At 40.2% G+C, this 19,593-nt stretch overlaps 1 protein-coding gene across 1 annotated transcript; it reads right to left on the bottom strand.

The window, feature by feature from the left end:
• Nucleotides 1–273: 273 nt before the first annotated feature.
• On the bottom strand, nt 274–18,443 carry PTTG1IP2 (PTTG1IP family member 2). The gene is made up of 7 exons (XM_079948380.1): nt 18,108–18,443; nt 16,510–16,562; nt 12,415–12,523; nt 10,126–10,231; nt 9,177–9,245; nt 7,045–7,091; nt 274–1,250 (listed from the first exon to the last, which is right to left on the bottom strand). Exons 1-7 carry the CDS (start codon nt 18,253–18,255, stop codon nt 1,201–1,203), a joined length of 582 nt encoding a protein of 193 aa, XP_079804506.1. The 5' UTR covers nt 18,256–18,443; the 3' UTR covers nt 274–1,200.
• Between the last annotated feature and the right edge of the window lie 1,150 nt (nt 18,444–19,593).

Genomic DNA, 19,593 nt, shown 5'->3' with positions numbered 1-19,593 from the left:
AATGCATACTTGTATGTGTGATGCTCATGGTAGTTTCTCTGGTTTGCAAATGTGCCCAATATTCTTTGGCTACTGAGAATGCACAGGTCTCGTTGGGCTGCTTTGTGGTAGATGCCACCTTTTGGCAACGTGTTCTACTTCTGCAATTTCTTTGGTTCTCCCAAGCATGTTAATACCTCCCCTGTTTTCAGTGGCCACAAACCTGTCAGCATTCACCACTTGAGTTCATTATTAGAAGTGAAGATATATAGAAAAAAGCACTACATACAGACGTTCTTTATACATTAGAAAAATTTATTTGCTTTCTACATGTTGTAGAAAAATGGAACAAGGCTATCAGGTATTGTTGAATATCCATTGTCATTCAAATGTTGGTCTATAATGATCACAAATCAGAACCCTCTCCCAACACCTAAGCAGGGCACTTATCTCCCTAAGTGGCAATGGAGTTGTCTGCTCAAACTGCAGTGAAGGCCCAAATGGAGCAAGATATTGGGAGAGGATGTGTGCCACTGCAAGTCCAACTGGTGTGTGTGTTTATGTGTAAGAGAGAGAGAGAGAGAGAGAGAGAGATTTTTGAAAAGCCAGAGGCAAGGATATGTTTGCTTCCATTAGGTACCCACATTCAAGGAGCTGGGGCAGAGCAAGAAAGTACTGATTGACTTAGAAACACCAAGAGCTATCCAGGTCTGGTTGCTGTGCCCAAGGTGGCCATTTCACACCAGCATACTCTCACATACACCCCTCATATTCTATTAACAGTCTTGGAAGTGGCATAGGCTGTAATTATTTGTCATCACTTGATACCACACATGTCTGTAGTGTCAAATACTTGCCAACACTTACTTGACACAGATTTAAAGGAGGTCTTTATTTAGCATTATGTGGAAAAGACGATGATATCTTTGTTTTAGGGGAGTGTTAGGGGAAATGACATGATTGTTATTTCTGTACTCAACTCACATTCCATTAAATAAGAGATCTAGAAAAGGAACAAGGGATGGGGGAAGAGAGAAAAGGAACCACTGATGTGTTCTATATTAGAAAAAAATTACATACACAAACAGAATGCTGCTTACAAAGGGGGAGAAAGACCATTTTCTATTAAGCATTTATGCACATATTTGGTGATTTAAACTGGAACCAGAAAATTAACTTCACATTTTTGCCATCTTTAAGAAGACACAGTAGCATCCATTTTCATTCATTCTCATATCTGCTATATGGATGGTCAGAATCCTGAAGGAGACCTGGGGGGAAAGCAGGACAATTAAAATAACATATTTAAGAAAATATTGTTCAACCAAGGTAGCTAAAACATAGCAAACCAGCTAGCTATGTTGCCAAGGATGGTACAGCCCAATTACTGCACCAGTACATTGAACCTGTTCTGTCATGTCAAAATTTATTTATTTATTTAGAGCACCTGTACCCAGCTTTTCAGCCAAAAAGGATCCCAGAGTCACTTACATACAAGCAAAACAAGCCTACCCACAAACCACAAGGGGAAAGGGACAGAGATGGAAGAGGAAAATCAAAACTCAGAAACTAATTTCTAAACCGTTATTCCTATAGTGACCAGCTGGCATAATTCAGAGGCAGGAGGTGGCTGATGAAGCTGCGCTTCCAGCAAAGCTGATGAAATGAGCCCTTCTTATCCCTCCCCCATTGAGGCAGCCTGATCAAATGCCTGCCTGCAGATGGCAGCTGAGGGGAGAGAAGGCCTGATGGAGATGGCCTCTCATAGCAGAGCTGATGAAGTGAACTCTGCTTCCAAATTGCAAATAGAATAATATCATGTCATCACAACAAACTAGGTTGTCGCTTGGGTGCCAGGATGAACATCAAGTACAAAAAAGGTAAGGAGTACAAGTACAATTGTAAGGATTATATGATCTCAGTTTATAATAGTGCTACTGGAAAAATATGATGAGCAGCACCTAGAAAAAGTAGACAACACTCCAACACCTTATGAAGAGCAGCTCAACACACAGACTAAGAAACCAGAAACACTTGCTACTGAGCTAAAAGAAAAAGTGAAGGCAAATTCTAAATAGTTAATTAAAACTTAAAGGTAAAGGTACCCCTGCCCGTACGGGCCAGTCTTGACAGACTCTGGGGTTGTGCGCCCATCTCACTTAAGAGGCCAGGGGCCAGCGCTGTCCGGAGACACTTCCGGGTCACGTGGCCAGCGTGACATCGCTGCTCTGGCCAGAGCCAGAGCCAGAGCCAGAGCCGCACACGGAAACGCCGTTTACCTTCCCGCTGGTAAGCGGTCCCTATTTATCTACTTGTACCCGGAGGTGCTTTCGAACTGCTAGGTTGGCAGGCGCTGGGACCGAGCAGCGGGAGCGCACCCCGCCGCAGGGATTCGAACCGCCGACCTTTCGATCGGCAAGCCCTAGGCGCTGAGGCTTTAACCCACAGCGCCACCTGCGTCCCCAATTAAAACTTAGAAGGCTTCAAATCATACTTCACCATCCATCAAGAACTTTAATCAAGGCTTAGTGCCCACAGACACAAAGGAGTTTCATCATGTCTAGTCTAACCTGATTACTCACCAATTAAGGAAGCAATTAAAACTGGCATGCAGTGTCCACACACAATGACATTATCTATTTTAAGAGTACACTGATATGTACCGGTATAAACAAAAGACACTCATAGCACAAGGACAGCACAGGAAGTGTCATTATGGGAGTACTTAACACTGGAGTTATGAAGTATGACATTCTGGTACAAAGACAAGTAACAGAATCTAAAATTAGGGGTGGGGAGGCAAGAATGGAACTTGCTCAAAAATGGAAAGAAGTCCCAGCAAAAGAAGAATGGATACAAAAACTTATGGAATAAGCAGAAATGGCGAAACTTACCAGAAAAGTAAGAAATCAAGATAACAAACTTTTTAATAAAATAATAGAAATGATATATTGAGTATTTACAAATTGTAAACAGATAAGAACAATGGCAGAATTATTGTAATAACCTGCAGTTTCATAAGAGTATATATTTTAAGTAGATGAATAAATAAACAAATCAAGTTAATATGCAGAAAATATTAAAAAATAAATTTAAGGAACTGCAGAAAGAAGGGGAAGGAAGTCAAGTTGTGAAATGTTAAAATGACTGTAAAATTATTGAAATGTATAAACCCAAAAATTATAAATAAAATATATTTTAAAAATAGAATTAGGGGTGGAGAGATAAGAGACATTAGAAAGCAGACAACAGATATGAGCTTAGTGATCAGATGCACAAGACAATGTGAAAATGTATAGACAGGCTGATATGCCAACACATAAAGAACATTATTCACAGAGAAAAGGAGTCCCAGCCCTTCAATGACTATCTGTTGACCAGCAATCAGATGCATACAGTGACACATACAAACAGGTAGGCAACAGTAGCAAAATCACATAACAAGCAATTATAATCTAATCTACTGATAGGCACAGTAAAAGATATCATACAGAATTGTCGACATTCAAACATAGACATGGTTCAGGCTTCAAACAAAAGCTTTAAAATAACTTCCTGATGGCAACAACCCAAATGACCAAACAGCAAGCAGATCATGCAACCTATGTGTGCCAACTGTGTCTATCCACTTTATAAGCATGCCTTATCACATGGAGCACCTGGGTGGCCAACCTGTGGCCCTTCAGATGGTGTTGCACTACAACTCCCACCAGTCGCAGGTTAGCCCCACCTGATGTGGCAGGTTCTCTCTTTTAATAATGGTTGTGAACTACAGCAGATCTAAAGGGAAGGTAGCATGTATGAAGGTGACTCTGCCCTTAAATTATTCCAGAGAGTCAGGAAAGGTCTTCACCTACTAGAAAGTAGTTATTGTTTGAGACTATATCCACTAACAGGGAAAAATGGAATTAATTCCCTGATAACTGGACATGCTGGATAGGGCAGATGGCAGTTAGGGTTCAACAATACCTGGAGGGCCATAAGTTCCCCATCCCTAATCTACAGATCAATATGGCCCGAAGCTAAGTATCTAAAGGACCAGTTACAGATAGGTAGCCGTGTTGGTCTGCCATAGTCAAAACAAAATAAAAAAAATCCTTCCAGTAGCACCTTAAAGACCAACTAAGTTAGTTCTTGGTATGAGCTTTCGTGTGCATGCACACTTCTTCAGATACACTGTGTATCTGAAGAAGTGTGTATCTGAAGAAGTGTGCATGCACACGAAAGCTCATACCAAGAACTAACTTAGTTGGTCTTTAAGGTGCTACTGGAAGGAATTTTTTTATTTTGTTTTATCTAAAGGACATTCTTCAGTTTTCTTTGCCTTCAGACATTAAGCCAGCAACAATTGGTAAAATGGTTTCACTTCCAGCCAGTTATATTGGCTCATTCTGACCATGACTACATGTAGTTTGGGAACTTCTTGGGTCCTTGGCAATATGGCTAAGCAGCAGATGACTGAGAAGCATGTGGCTAGTCAGAGTGGAGAAGTAGAAGGTGTCAGGAACACACTGCAAATCCAGGAATGCTTAAGAAGACTCAACATGGATTATGCAAAGGTAAATCCTGTGCCAGTAACCTTTTAGATTTTTTTTTATTTGAAACATTAATAAGCTTGTGGGCTTTAAAAAGCTTTTGGCCAAGCTGCTTGAGCAAATTTATAGCAGGTCCTCTTACAGATCAGTAACTGGCTAAAGCACAAAAAGCAGAGTAGGAATAAATGAACAGTTTTCACAATAGACAGATAAAGAAACACATACTCGGGTAGTCCACCAGAAACTGGCCACTGGTCAACCAGTGGACCATGATCTACCTTCTGTTGATTCCCCTACTATATGAAACAGTATTCAGAATCTAAACAAAGGCATAGCATAAAATGTTGTAATGTTTTACTTGCATAACAAACAGAATTGTAGCATGTATGCAACAATTGCATCTATTTCCTTTGAAAGTTACCACAGTGAAAAATAATTTAAATGCTGCTCAAACTCATTTAGCCATGAACCTATAATTTAAGCAATCAAACTGTATTCATACCAGGGTTTCTTATAAAAAAGTGGCAAATCGCATAACAAAGGAACTACTCAAACCGAGTAGTCCCACTTATTAAAGCTCTATTGCTTCCAGTGCTCCCAAAGGACTGTGGCTAGAGTGAGCAACACCTGCAATGCATTATAAATTTATAATTACCATTTAAATGGAGCAAGAAAAGCTGATGGGTGAAATAGGGGTAAAAAGACATTCCCTCAAAGCCAAACAAGGCTGACATTTCAGATGTTATCTTAATTTAGTGATGGGTTAGCAAAGCATTTGCTACTCTCCATTCATTCTTGCCTATTTAAATGAGAAGACTCCTCTGCACACCACTGAAGACGGGAAGATCTAGTGCATTTACAGTTTTCTGCAACATTCTTTATTAGGCCCTTGTTGAGTGAAGTTTGCAATGATGTATGGACCAGATTTATATTAAACAGGAGGTGCACTGTTGCGGAGAAGGGATACCAACTAGCAATATGAACTAGGCAATTAGTAGTGCTTAATTTTCAAAAAATGATGAAAGCATCCCAATTAAATGCTTACTGTCCAAAGATATAGAAAGGAGCTGCTTACATTAATAATTCAAGCGATGGGTATTCTGTGATCACAGAATTTGCGTAAGCAAAGGAGTATGGGTATACAATATTTCTAGTCCTTACAGTAGTGAAGATTTTCAGATTTAGGAGCAGTGCCCAGTGAACTTTCAGAAGACAGGGAGACTAAGTAACACTTTAATAGATATTAGCTAGGGTGTAGCAGAATTGTGCAGAATAAGAAATATGCAGGATTTTTTGTAGATTAATAGATTGCTTTTAATTGTATGCACAGTAAGTAATTCCGATTTCTAATCCTGGGCACAGGATTCACCTCACTTATCCCAGTACACTGTACATATGGCGCTTTCTCCTCTTTTACACCATGGCATAAATTCTTTTTGCCAATAATTAGAAGACTACATCATAGAAGCAGCTGTCTATAAAATTTGGGCTGGATTGTGTCCCAAGCACTTTAGTTCAACGTGTAACTCAAATATCCATAAGCTACTAGACTTAAGAGCAAAATAAAGTACTAAAAAGAAAACTCTACAGCAGTAAAGCCTGCAGATGACTTATACTTCACACTACCTTTCCATCTACATGATCTCTCTAGTCACTCAAGCAGCTATAACTTTTGATTTAGAGAGGGTGAAGCAATATACTACAAAACATGTTACTGCAGGTTAATAGCCGAAGAGAGTTTGACTATTGAGTGTTTTAATATATGTTTTAATATACCTCACTCTTGTGATATGATACAAATAAACTTGATCTTTGTGTCATAACTGCAGGCAACAGCAGAGAGCCAATGTGTTGTAGTTGACTGGTACTGTTGACTGTAATTTTTGAATGGAGTGTTTTTAATGTTTTATTCTGTTATTAGAATGGATTATGTGCATGCCATCCTTGGCTCTATTGGAGGCAGGGTTAAAATTAACAAATTAATTTAAAAGTATTTCCCACCACTGCCTGTATTTTCCCTCACCTCCAAGACACTATAAACCATTAGGGGCTAAAGAAGGCAACTTTTGCTTCCCTCACTCACTCTCTCTTGCCTCCACCATTCAAAATTCAACAAAATTGCAATATTAAACTCACAATCTGGTGTTGGGAGCTCCATAGACAAGCTAAGAATTAAACGTAGTCCCTTAGGCAAATGTTCAGGGTAAGGGCAGGTATATTGCAGGAGAGTTAAGATCCCAAATTCACTGCAGAACCATGGTCTGGCATCTGCAAGACCGGCTTGCCATCTTACAAGGAGAAGGACCAGCAAGACACTGAAACTGCTTTAACATCATATTTGTATCATAAATTACCCTGCAAACCACATATAATATGGAGACCATATAACAAATAGGTTCCAGCAGCATCCAAACTCTTTTTTGGGACAGGGAAGGTATGAAGATGTATTTTCCAGATAGTTCATGAAGTAAGAATAGGTTACTGGGGCTAAATATTGGGGGTGGGGTGTTTAAATGTGAATTATACATACCATATTTCTTCCGTATCTCATCATGCTTCACTTTTCTTTCATGTTTTCTGAAAAGTTTATGAGCATAAAAAACAAATACTTGAAGACGTAATTTTAAGCAAAATACGACAAAGCAATATAATTAACTCCTGCTTACACATTAGAACACAAAGATAAGTGGAACACAGATCTTGCCTCAAAATAAACTCTAGATAGAGGACTGCATCAATATATTATGTTGCACTGTGATGCAATGTCCATCACAGTGTAATATCTAAATAAGGCATCAGTTCAAATGTATGGGTTTCCAATGAATGATGTATGCATACTGAATAAGCATATTCTTATTCTAACATACGTAACAGCTTGTAAAATGAAAGGTTTTTTTAATGGCCAAGAAAATTAACTTATAAATTGTAGCAATACACAAGGAGATTTGTTGAGGTTTCAGTAGACAGATAGATGCTATATTAGCTTAGACAGCTTTTCTTCTAGCCAGAGGTTGCCTACAAAAAAATCCAGGACTGATCATCTTAGCAGCTGAAGTTAAATGGAATGCTGGGAGATCTCCTGCTACTCAATAGTCCAAAGCCAACAATAAATTTAACATGACATGAGGGACATGAACCAAACTACAAAAGACTCATGCCTTTGACTCCTAACATTGCAGTATCATTTGCATGATTCTTACAGGGTTCTTGGGACTGACTTAGTGCAAAAGACTTAGGACTTAGTTAGGACTGCATCCCACCCTAAATTTGGGACAAATATAAGAAGCAAGACTAGCTTCTACTACTGAACCACAGTCCTACCAACTTACTATATGCTGGTTCACATGTAATGATAAACTGCAGTATAACACTGCAGTAACAAGTATCAGCAAGCCTGAGCAAAGTGTCCCAAGAGGAATTCTGCAAATATTAATTTCCGTTTCAAAGAATCTGAGCTTCTCTGTGCCCTATCTAGGGTGGAAGCATATTTCAGAGAAAGGGCCTTCTCGGTGGTTGCAATCAAGATTATAGAAAGCCCTGCTGTGAAGTGTGGCCTGATTTACGCAATGCTAATTTTCACCAGTTGTTGAAGACAGTTTTATTCCTGCAGGCTTCTGCTGTATGTGGCAGATGATTTTAATGCTTTAGTTTTAACTGATGAACATTTCTTTGTGGTCAATTTTATATACTTTTATGTAACTGCAATTTTCAGGTTTTGAAAACTGCCCTGAGTGGTACTTTAGCACTAAAAAGTGGGATATACGTTTTCTTAAATGAATATATAATCAATACTTCTGAAGAAACATGCACATGCCGTATTTTGTGTGTATAAGACTAGGGTTGTTGTTGTTTTAACCAAAAAAGTAGGTTTATAAATTGGGGCTCGTCTTATACACAGGTAGTTCTGAGGGGTGTTTTCTTAATTTGGAGTCCCCCAAAATAGGGGGCATCTTATACATGGTGGCAATCTAGATATATGTATAATTTCTCTTTGACTTAGAAAACTAAGAAATCAGACATCCTTACTGGAAATTATTGCTGTTCCTGTCAGCCTGCATTCTGTGTTCTAGCAAGGGGTTAAAAAGTGATTTTTTAAAAAAATGTACATCACTATGGGTGCTATCAGGCAAACAGTGTGATTCATTTTATATTTCATATAAAATACTACCACTATTACTATTCACATTTAGCACAAATAGACTCCAGCTTTGAAGATCCTCAGGAGAACAGCTAACAAAATGGATCAGCACCAGGGCAGAACATCTTGCTATCCTGGAGCTGTAAACAGAAGGTCTGATGACTCACCCAATACTGCTTCATTCCATTATGCTGCCTTTCCTCCACCACTGTCTGGAAGCAGACCTGTATATCTACTTGTACAAGATAGCTGACTGCCTTCAAGCATCAAATTATTATTTTTAGGGTCTCAAAGCCTCTAGCTAGCATCATGAGTTGCATTTATTGAAACCCTTAGGAGCCAGCTTACAAGCATATTGCCTAATAAATACTAAGAGTGAACTACTGCAATTAATGCTTACAAAGCTTTATAGCAAGGCTATACTGAACATATCCCTAGCTGGCTTTTTTAAAATGACATCTATGAGCAAAACTTATGTACGGTATTTAGGTGTTTTTTAAAAAAAGAAAAGCTTTGAAACATACCGCTGAAGTGACTGCATTCTTTTTTCTTCCCGATCTCTGATAAATCTTTCTTCTTCTTCAGATGGTCGCCTAAGAAATAAAGCACTTTTTTAAATAAAAAAACTATAATTTCTGATATATAGTTTATGAGGAATTTATGTTTGTTAGTTTACCCATACATTCACAAATTTGCAGCATTTTCTCTACAAGTTAATCATAAGTGGTATCTTATACTGAAGAATTTGAAGCTGACATTAACACACACTTGAAAGTCATGATTCATTGACTGCACCTTATGTGTCATATATTTTGTGGAATAAATAAGAGTGTTGGTAATTCAATATAAAAATGACGATCTTGGATATCCTAGTATGGGATTCGTTGACTGGGAACCATTTCTCTCACTAGCAGTAGATTATTGATTCCCTTCTTGAATTCACCTGAGGAAGTGTGAAATAGGAATCAGAGGCCAAAACATGGTTCTTTCTAGCTTTTAACTCACCAGCATCATAGCAAGACATATAAAACTGATTTAGGTTAAAAGACAGATCTTTAATCTGCTACTTCATATGAGCATATTGAGGAAAAAACACTGACACCCAGTGGACACAATGTGTAATGGACATTAAAGAATGAGCCCCAACATGTCATGAAAGTGCCTTTAATGGAATTTATGTTTCAGATATCCAATGTGTTTCAAGTGTATAATACCTTCTTCAGGAAACTGTACATTAAATTTAAAAGAAAAACCCAGTTCTGACACGAAGTTTACATTCAATGTAGAGCAGACCCATTCTGTACTGGGGATCCCTGTAATTTTTGTAAACAAAGACGACCATATGTTTTTCAATCAGATGCTTAAAATCACATTTGTATAACCCTTAATTTCAAGGACAACTTTATTATAGATTAATGGTGACGAAGTCAGGAGGAGGAAAATCAAGCAAAGTTACTAAGAAAAACCATTTACCCTCTAGAACGACGTCTGCGACAGCAGTAACAGCAACAACATCCTATAAGGAGGAGAAGGAAGCCTGCTACAACTGCAATGCTGATGATCATAGCCTCAAAGTTGACTGAAAATTAAAAGCAGAATTTTAGTACATGCAAAGGTTAGCAAAGGAAGGAAATACAGTAACAGAGAAGAGCTCCATGCAGGGAAGCGACTAAGGCCCATTAGAAGACCACCCTGCAGCAACTTACATATTATATCTTAATGGAATGACTGGAATTCACTTATGTGATGAAGTAGATGGGCCTGTCATTGTGAAATGTGTTCTTCTAGTTTAGAGATTCCATCTAACTGGGTCCAAGGTACTGCCCTGCACATTTTAATAGGTTAGTTCTTGTATCAAAGATCTTAAAACTGGTAATTAAACTTAAAACTAAGCATATTAAGATAGTCAGAACATTAGCACATGGTCTGTTTATTTAAAAGGGCAAGTGACGCTATGGAATCCAAATTTCAATTTTATCCATTCTCAAGTATGTCTTCTACAATATTAGGCAGATATCCTGGAAGAAAATAGAAAACAACCACTAAAGGAAATGTCACATTTCAAAATGAGAGAATTAGAATTACATGGGTAGCAAAATCAGATATTTTCAACTTAAACTTCACATGGGGTTAGGCAAAAAACCCATCTGCATTCCTTCTACATGTGTAACATATAAAGAGAACTCATGTACTACGACAGAACTTTGTGAACAGTGAAATCTATTTTTGATAACCCTCAATAAACAAGTGGATCTGAAGTATTGTAAGAACTCTTCCCTCATATAAACAATTTAAAACAAAGAGACATTGAATGCAAGGCTAATCCATAGTTTAGAACAATTGAAATAGGCTGCAGCAAGCTTTGGGCTCCCATACTGCTCCCGGCCCAGCCCATGAAATCAGCTTTCATTTCCATTTTGATTAACTGTGGTTTGCTGTTTTGTCAGAACCAAACAAACTGTTGTTAATCTTAACTATGGTTTGCTTGAAAAGACGTTAACTTCCAACCATGATTATGGAGTGGCTTGTTTAGAATTTAGATGATATGTTAAACTGCAGTGCATTAAACTACACTTAATCTAAAACAGGGCGGATTTGATTTAAATCAAATCTATTTAAATCATGATTTAAATCACTAGTCAATAAGACTTGATTTAAATCTTTTTTTTTTTTTTTACAGAAAGACCCATGCTTGCTGGTATAATCTTAATATTTACAACCAGATGAAGGTTTCATTTTTGGAATTGTAAATTTTCAGAGTAGTTTTTACAGTTATATCAAAAATTACTATTAGAAATACATAGACAGATAATTCTGAAATTATTGTGAGGGTTAATAAGTTAACTGTTTATATTTGGACAACTTTTCTGCTGTACTTTATTGGAAGGAGAAAAATAAATTGTTTAATTGTTATTAAGGAAATGATTATTTAACTAAAACAATAACATTATAGCATATGTATCCATGTTTGTTAACTGATGTGGTTAAATGGTTGTTGTTTTAAAAAAACCCTTAAGACTGAGTCTTAGCACACATGAAAAACTTTTAAGAAATCCTTATTTCCTGATGAATACCCTTTGGACTACAATGTAACTTAAATAGAAAACTATCTCTAGAAAGATTTTTCCTCCAAAAGCATTTTATTTTAAAATCCAATTTAAATTTAATAAAATCCGATTTAAATTAAAAAATTCAATTTTTAATTTTTTTTTTAAAAAAACATTGATTTTTATCCACCCTGATCTAAAATTAACATAGCAACAACCTATCACTTTCTTGTGACCATCTGAGGGGAAACTAAGTTCCTTGTCATAACATTATACCATGATGCGGTATTATAACTGAATGCAACAATTGTGCAAGCTAAGTGAGTTGATTAACTGAACGCAAATCAGAGAAGACAACTTCAGAAGAGGACAACATTATCCAGAGAACTCAACTTTATTATTAAGCCTACCACTTAGCAGAACTGTGTTTTTTCTGTTCAGCATCAGAGATCAGCAGTAAACAATTCAGAAACAAACTTCCCAGAAAAACAGTCTCATTAAAATGGAAGCTTCAGGAAATCCAATGGTGATTAGTGCTGTGTGCAAGACTACTTTTAAGCTTATAAATAGTCCATGTAAGATAATGTGCATATATGAAATATTGACTAGTAGGAGAACTCCAGTTAAGTACTTTTGCATGAAGAATTATGATCATCATTTCATGGCTTCCATTACAAGTAACAATAAATTAAAGACAATCACAGTCATTACCTACCCCAACAAATTGCCCAATAAGCGTCTGTAAGTTTACACAGCGAAGATGGTGGAATGAGTTTCCTCACAGGATAGTCCATACAAGTGGAATTGACATGGCACCAAAGACACTAAGCAGAACAAAAGTGAAAAATAAACAGAAGTAGTCTTATCAGGAAGTATGCAAGTCAACCACTCAATCGTACACTTCTTGAGAAGTTAACATAGTCTGAAATTAAACTAAAATGGAGCTGTAACTTGACATTTTCTGTGGGGAGCAGGCAGTGATTGAAGCAGACCCTCTATGTCAATTTTTGAGGTATTAAAAGAAGCCAATGACAGTTTTACAGTTAGTAGAAACTACAACACTTTTCTTCCTCTGCTCCTGGTGCCCTCTCCCAATGGCAATGTTTCCTGGGTTCAAATGACACAATAAGCCAGACCATGAATTGGGTTGCAGTAGGAGATATGTGCAGAAGCAGCTGCCATCTTCTCTCTGGGAACCCTCACATTCACCTATATTAAGCAATGGTTTGACTTAGCATCACATATGATCCAGGTAAATGAAGGTCAGGCTTATGCTTCCTCAAGGATGAGACTAAGACTGCAGCATTGTGAATGTCATTCATCATTCTGTTACCAGAACTACTCTAAACTTTAGTTACAGATAGGTAGCTGTGTTGGTCTGCCATAGTCAAAACAAAATAAAAAAATTCCTTCCAGTAGCACCTTAAAGACCAACTAAGTTAGTTCTTGGTATGAGCTTTCGTGTGCATGCACACTTCTTCAGATACCTACTGGAAGGAATTTTTTATTTTGTTTTTACTCTAAACTTTGTCAGTGTTTACAATATATTTATTTATGTTGCTTTAGTAACTTCACAATAGCTCAGAAGTTACTTTGTTCACATTGTAAGAACTGTACAAGAAGATTTTAAATGAAATGTTGGTGTAAATGTGCTAGCAGGAATTTACAGAAGAGGTAAGATGTTCAGCAGTTATTGCCCAATCTTATTCCTTGCCTCCACTTCATTTTATCTTTTCAACATTAAATACTTCTCCTACACTTTTATTCTTCCACTGCTTCCTGGCTCTGCTCCTTTTTTCTGCCCTGTTGCTGAACCTATAGCTGTGAAAGGGGCAGCAAAAGGTTTCCAAAGATGCTTGCTCTAAATTGTTACTGTCCAACTGTCCAAGAGCAGTTGGACAGTAGATACTGGGTTAGATGTTGGTTTAACACAATAAGGCTATTCTTTCGGACAAAACAACTACTGAGTACAAAGGGATATTATCTATCTGAGCTACAGCTTAAAAAAAATATGGGGCCATTGTACCACACCAATACAACTAAATCAGTCTTTACTTCTGAAGAGTACATAACCAAATTAGGGAAAGTGAAGAAAACTTTCAAAAACGGATATTAAAATGTAAACAGTCTCACAGTCACAAGGCCAGTGCTAACAAACTATCTGCAGTTACCACAAAAGTCATTCATTGCTATTAAATACAGAAGAATTATGTACTATTTTAAAGAATTATGTACTATTTAAACAAATGGACATCTTATAAAAATAGTTTTCATGACTTGGTAATGGAATGCATGCAAAAGCAAGCCATGGTTTGGCCACTTATGACTAATCCTCTGATTCCTACTCTCCCCACCTTCCTCCTTGGTTTTTTCAAACAAATCATACTAGTCTCCCTTTATATCCAAACCAATCAGTCCTTAATTTGTTCAAAACAAAGTAGACCCGGTTTATATATTTCAACAAAGAAAGAAGATATTGGAGCCCACAAGTATAACCAGAAGGGGAAACATAAATCCCAAGGATATGTCACAAATGGAGAAGCTATTCTAAAAGTACCTGGCCGATCTGTCACAGCAAGCATCTGAAGGTTCAAGGCCTTCTCCCTTATGGGAGGATCCCTTTAGCACCATCACTGCCTGGAAAAGCTCTGCTGAATAGCCACATGAGGATGCAACGGTAAACCTTCTTCACTGCCACCACTACCACTCAGTAGGTGCAAACATGCACTCTTAACAGTGGTGGTCAGTTGTACTTGGTACACTATTTGTTCCACTTATGCTCCAACAGTCATGCAGCCTATTTCACTGACCAGAGCTCATCTGAAAACCAGGAAGTCAAGCTTAGGAGAGTGCTCAGGACTGACTCAATCTATGACCCTTCCCATCTCACCATTCCACAGTGAGATCAGGGCCTCAGATGCGATCAGCCATGCCAACTGGAAACTTCCCTAGAGCATTCAGGAATCCCTTAGATTCCATTAGTGTCTTGCTACGGAACATTCTAAGGGGTCATCCATCCTTGCAGGGTGGCAACACTATCAATAGCCTAAATCCTACAAGGAAATTGTTGATTGATGACAACAGGGTGATTTGTACTTTCTCCGGACACATCTATAAGTCTTCCATTTGTGAGAACCAGATTGCAGGTATGAGCTACTCTATACATTGGGTCTATGATGTATACTGAGATAGTTCCATAACAGTCGTGATAGCTGGACTTGTTAAGATGGTTTCAGCATGCATGTTTAAATCCCCCAGAACCAAAGTCGGGGGGGTTTTCAAACACTAGCCCCAACATCAAATCTATCCGCTCAGGGAAGGAAATTGTTGGTCAGCGGAATGGTCATTATACTGACAGAATCCCTACTTACTTTCTCTACCCCAGCAGCAAATACAACCTCTCACAGCTAGAGTTCAGGGAGACTGGTTTCCTGGTGAGAGACTGAAATCCAATACACAGCAGCTCCTATCTACATTGGTGCTGCTTGAAGTTATTGTCGAATTGGGGCAGTTGAGTAAACACAGACCATTGTTGACAACCCTGCTCACAATATCTGTTAAAAGCCTTGGCAAACAGTTCTGACCATTTTGTACATACTATGTTAAAAACTTTGGCAAACTGCTCAGTATTAGAGAAAGTTTTGATATCCTTTTGTGTTGTTAACATTGATATATATTTTTTAAAACTGATGCACTTTGAGAAGTTGCTGCAATGTATGCTTATGTTGTTTTCAAACCAGATGTTTATAATTTAAAGAACTCTATTCTATACTAATTTAAAGCAGATTTTTAAACATTTGAACTCTGCACAGAATTATGAGTTGTAATTATCAAATCAAGGGGAGCTGTTTTATCCTATAAAAGTCAAGTCATGCCTTAAGTCAGGGGTCTGCAACCTTTAAGACAAAAAGAGCCACTTGGACCCATTTCCGAAGAAAAAAAAACTGGGAGCCGCAAAACTTGCCATTATAAAAATAACTTTTTTGTCACTTTTTTATTATTTCTTTGTTTGACCCCTCAGAATTACTCCTCCTCATAGAAATAAACGTTAAATTAACAAGTTACCTTTTTTTGTGTGTGTGTTCTTCACTCCCCTTCAAAACAGTGACCAGCGTACATGCCCCCTTTCAATGCAGTGACCAGCGTACATGCCCCTTACAATGTAGCGGGCAGGCGGGCGGGAAGGTGACGTCGGGACGGTGCGTGACTAACGTACGCACCGCCCCCATGCGACTTCACAGCCAGTACAGCGCCCGCCACAGTGGGGAGTGTCGGGGCGCACAATGTGCCTCCTCCCCTCGCTAGTATCCGCCTCGGAGCTGCGGCAAAGGTGTAAAAGAGCCACACGCGGCTCCAGAGCCGCGGGTTGCAGACCCCTGCCTTAAGTACACAAGAGACTGGTGGATCAGATCAAATGCCTATCAGTGCAGCTCTGTTCTCAGATATCCACAAGAAGCCCAAAAGAAGAACTTGAATGCAACAGTGCTCTCCCCTTCAAGTCTACTGTGTAAAGCAACTTGGTATTAGAGCACATCACTTTGAGCATATAGTTTCTTGCAAAAGCACATAAAATAAAGAACAGTTTTCCAAGGCTCCCTGAAAAAATAGCAACTGGTTCCAGTTTCCATGGTGAATGAGTCAGTTGTGTGAGAGTTTGTCCAGTAAATTTCCATTAGAGAATAAGGACTTCCATTTTCTACTGAAGTGCAGCAACAAATACTTGCAAAACATTTTCTTCTGCCTGTGCAAGAAATATCCACTTATGTTATCACTAGAAAATCCCCCCGGATATAAAAGTGACTAAACTTACTTTGGTATTTTTTACACATTCTTCACATGTCTTTTGAGTAAAAGCAGCACATGCTGGAAAGGAATAAAGTTTGCATGAAAAATGAAGAACTTAATTGAATCTATTATTTTTCTGACAGCTATGAAATTTGAATCTGAACTATGCTAAAACACTTTAGAATGCATTAAAGAACTGCAAATCCTCCAAAACAACTTCCACCCATTTGTGTACTAGTCTAAACTCTGCTTAGAGATGTCAACAAGACATTCAGCACCACACAAACACACCCAAAACACTTCACCCTATTTTGAAACAGGATACTGAATCTTAGGTCTGGCCTTACATTCATCTAGACAAGAACTAGGGTTGGCATATTTCAGGGGCTGCCAACTCAGCTCCCATGGATGTGATGATACCAGTGCCTTTTTTCTGGGGGGACGCAGGGGGCGCACACCCCTAAATATTTTGTAAATCTAAGTTTGCCCACATTGAGCAGCAGTATTTCAATATGAGGGACGTGGGTGGCGCTGTGGGTTAAACCACAGAGTCTAGGACTTGCTGATCAGAAGGTCGGCGGGCCGCGACGGGGTGAGCTCCCGTTGCTCGGTCCCTGCTCCTGCCAACCTAGCAGTTCGAAAGCACATCAAAGTGCAAGTAAATAAATAGGTACCGCTCCAGCGGGAAGGTAAACAGCGTTTCCGAGTGCTGCTCTGGTTCGCCAGAAGCAGCTTAGTCATGCTGGCCACATGGCTGTACACCGGCTCCCTTGGCCCCGGCTGGACCTAATGGTCAGGGGTCCCTTTACCTTTACCTATTTCAATATGAGTAGGAAAATGAGAGTACCCCTAAACATTTTTAAAGACAAAAGGCACTGGATGGTACTCATGAAGGACTTATTTGGTGCCCCCAGGATAATCTTTCTGATTTACAGCTTTTCGTTTTTCACTTGTGGTCTGTAAGTAATCAGCTAGCTTCAGCCACAGTTTGAGCTGTACTGGCATGGGGTGGAAGATAGGAAGGGAGGAAACAGGAGACAAAATTAAGTGGAAATACACCCACAACAATCCAATTCTGGGTTATTTAAACTATTAGCCATTATCCCTTATTTGTCACTGAAAAAAGGGGAATGGGTTTCCAAGTCCTGCGGTCAGTTATGTCGGAGGAGATGTCATCATGATAAAGGAGGCAGTTGGGGAGTGAATCGAGGCCAGGGGGCAGCAGTTAACAGGGCAGATACGTCCAAAACGGCTATCTAGGTTGGGATGAGTGCAAACAAGACCGAGAAGGGGAACTTTCAGTCCCCGGAAACTGGCACTATAATACACCTGCCCATTCTAACAGTTCCTTCTTTGAGCCAGAGAAAGGGAAGTTGGCGTCGGGCTTCCTCGCGAGGGGAAGAGGGACGCGCGGCTTGTACCTGAAGGTGCCCTACGTGGGGGTGAGGGTGGGGAGGGGGAAACAAGCGGGGGAAACGGCCCGGCCCTCCAAGGGCCCAAGGAGAGGCCGCTCCGGCCCCTGCCTCCAACCAAGACCAGGACCAGGGAGGAATGAAGAGCAGAGCCCCCCCCCTCACCCGCCACGACCCGTCCCGGGCAGCCCAGAAGGGCCTCCTCGCTTACGCGTAGCGGGAGATGGCGAAGGCGACGCAGTGGACTCCATCCCTGTCACTGGGCGGCACCACAGCAAGAAGCAGCACGGCAGGCAGAAGGCCCAGAGCCGCCGCCGCCGCGGTTGCCAAGACCGCGCGGCCGTCTCCCGCTCCATCATCTTCCTCCCCTCACGGCGGGCCTGCGCGGCCCCGTCCACTCCCCTCCTCAGGTGATTTAAGGAACAGATCGGTCCTTCTCTTGCGCAAGCGCACTCCCACCGGCCGCCTCAGGGCGAGCAACGGCACAGTCTCGGGCACGACTTCCTCGCTCCGCCCACTTCCCTCTGAGGCACCTATAGAGAGGGTGAAGCTGGGAGTCCCGCCCGCTTCCGTGCTTTTGCGCTCCTCCCTCGGAAGCCGAGGCCCGCCCCTTTCTGCCCGCCTCCTCATGCGCCCGCTTTCCCAAACAGGGTTCCGAGTCCTGGATAACCGAGGGCACCTGCCGAATAGTTTCTCCAGCCCTGGCTCAGGCGAATGTGGTTGGCTGTGAAGTCCTGTCCATCTGGTCCTCAGTACGAATAGGCCACGCCCCTTCCCCGGCGCTCTTCTCAAGTGCTTTTTTTGCAGGGCCGGTATCTTTCAGCTGCCATGTTTTTTGCTTGCTCGATGGAGCGCGTGTGCGGAATGCTGTGACGCATTTCGTTTATTATATCTATATGCCATCTTTTCCTCTAAGGAACTCAAGGGGGTGCACGTGGGTGTCTCCCAATTTTATCCTCGCAGCAACCCTGTGAGGTGGATTAGGCTGAGAGTCAGTGGCTGGCCCACGCTCACCTAGTGAGCCATCATGTCTGAGTCGGGGTTTGAACCCTGGCCTCTCCGGCCATAATCCAGCGCTCTAACCATTAACACCACACCCTGTCTCATTGTGGGGCTGGACTATACCTTACACTACAAAGCAAAGAATCCCATCCATTGTTCAACCCTCTTTTGCCTTGGCAGCCTCTGAAGTCAGTCTACATGGGAAGGTTTGTCCTTGGACTCAGAAAGTTTCTCCATCCCTTTTCAAGCTACAGTATAGTACAAACGTGTAATGGGATCCCCACTTTCCTTTCCAGTGAGCCCTTGTCTGCTTTGCAGCATTGACAATAAATCCTTCAATTTTATGAAATGCATGTGGCATGAGTGTTATTAGTTTTTTTGAAGGCTGAAATCCCTTGCATACTTGAAGGCCACTGAACACTGTATGACTTCCAAGTTGCAACTTAACGTGCACTTGTGCACATTCAGCGCTCGGCATAAATAATAAAGGGTGGAAAGGAGGTAGATGTCCAAGGGGGGAAAGGCTTTGGAAATCCCACCCACCATTGCACCCAATGTGTTTCGTCTATACAGTACACAGTTTTGGCTTTAGGCACGATTCCCTGAATGGAATGCCCACGTAAGTTGTGGGCTTACTGTATATTATTTGGACACTAGTGACCAATGAGTAGGACATGCTTTGTGTGCAGAGATAG

The sequence above is a fragment of the Podarcis cretensis genome, assembly GCF_951804945.1.
Source record: "Podarcis cretensis genome assembly, chromosome: 12".
NCBI classification, from domain to species: Eukaryota; Metazoa; Chordata; class Lepidosauria; order Squamata; family Lacertidae; genus Podarcis; species Podarcis cretensis.
This window is presented reverse-complemented; position numbering and strand designations above follow the sequence as displayed.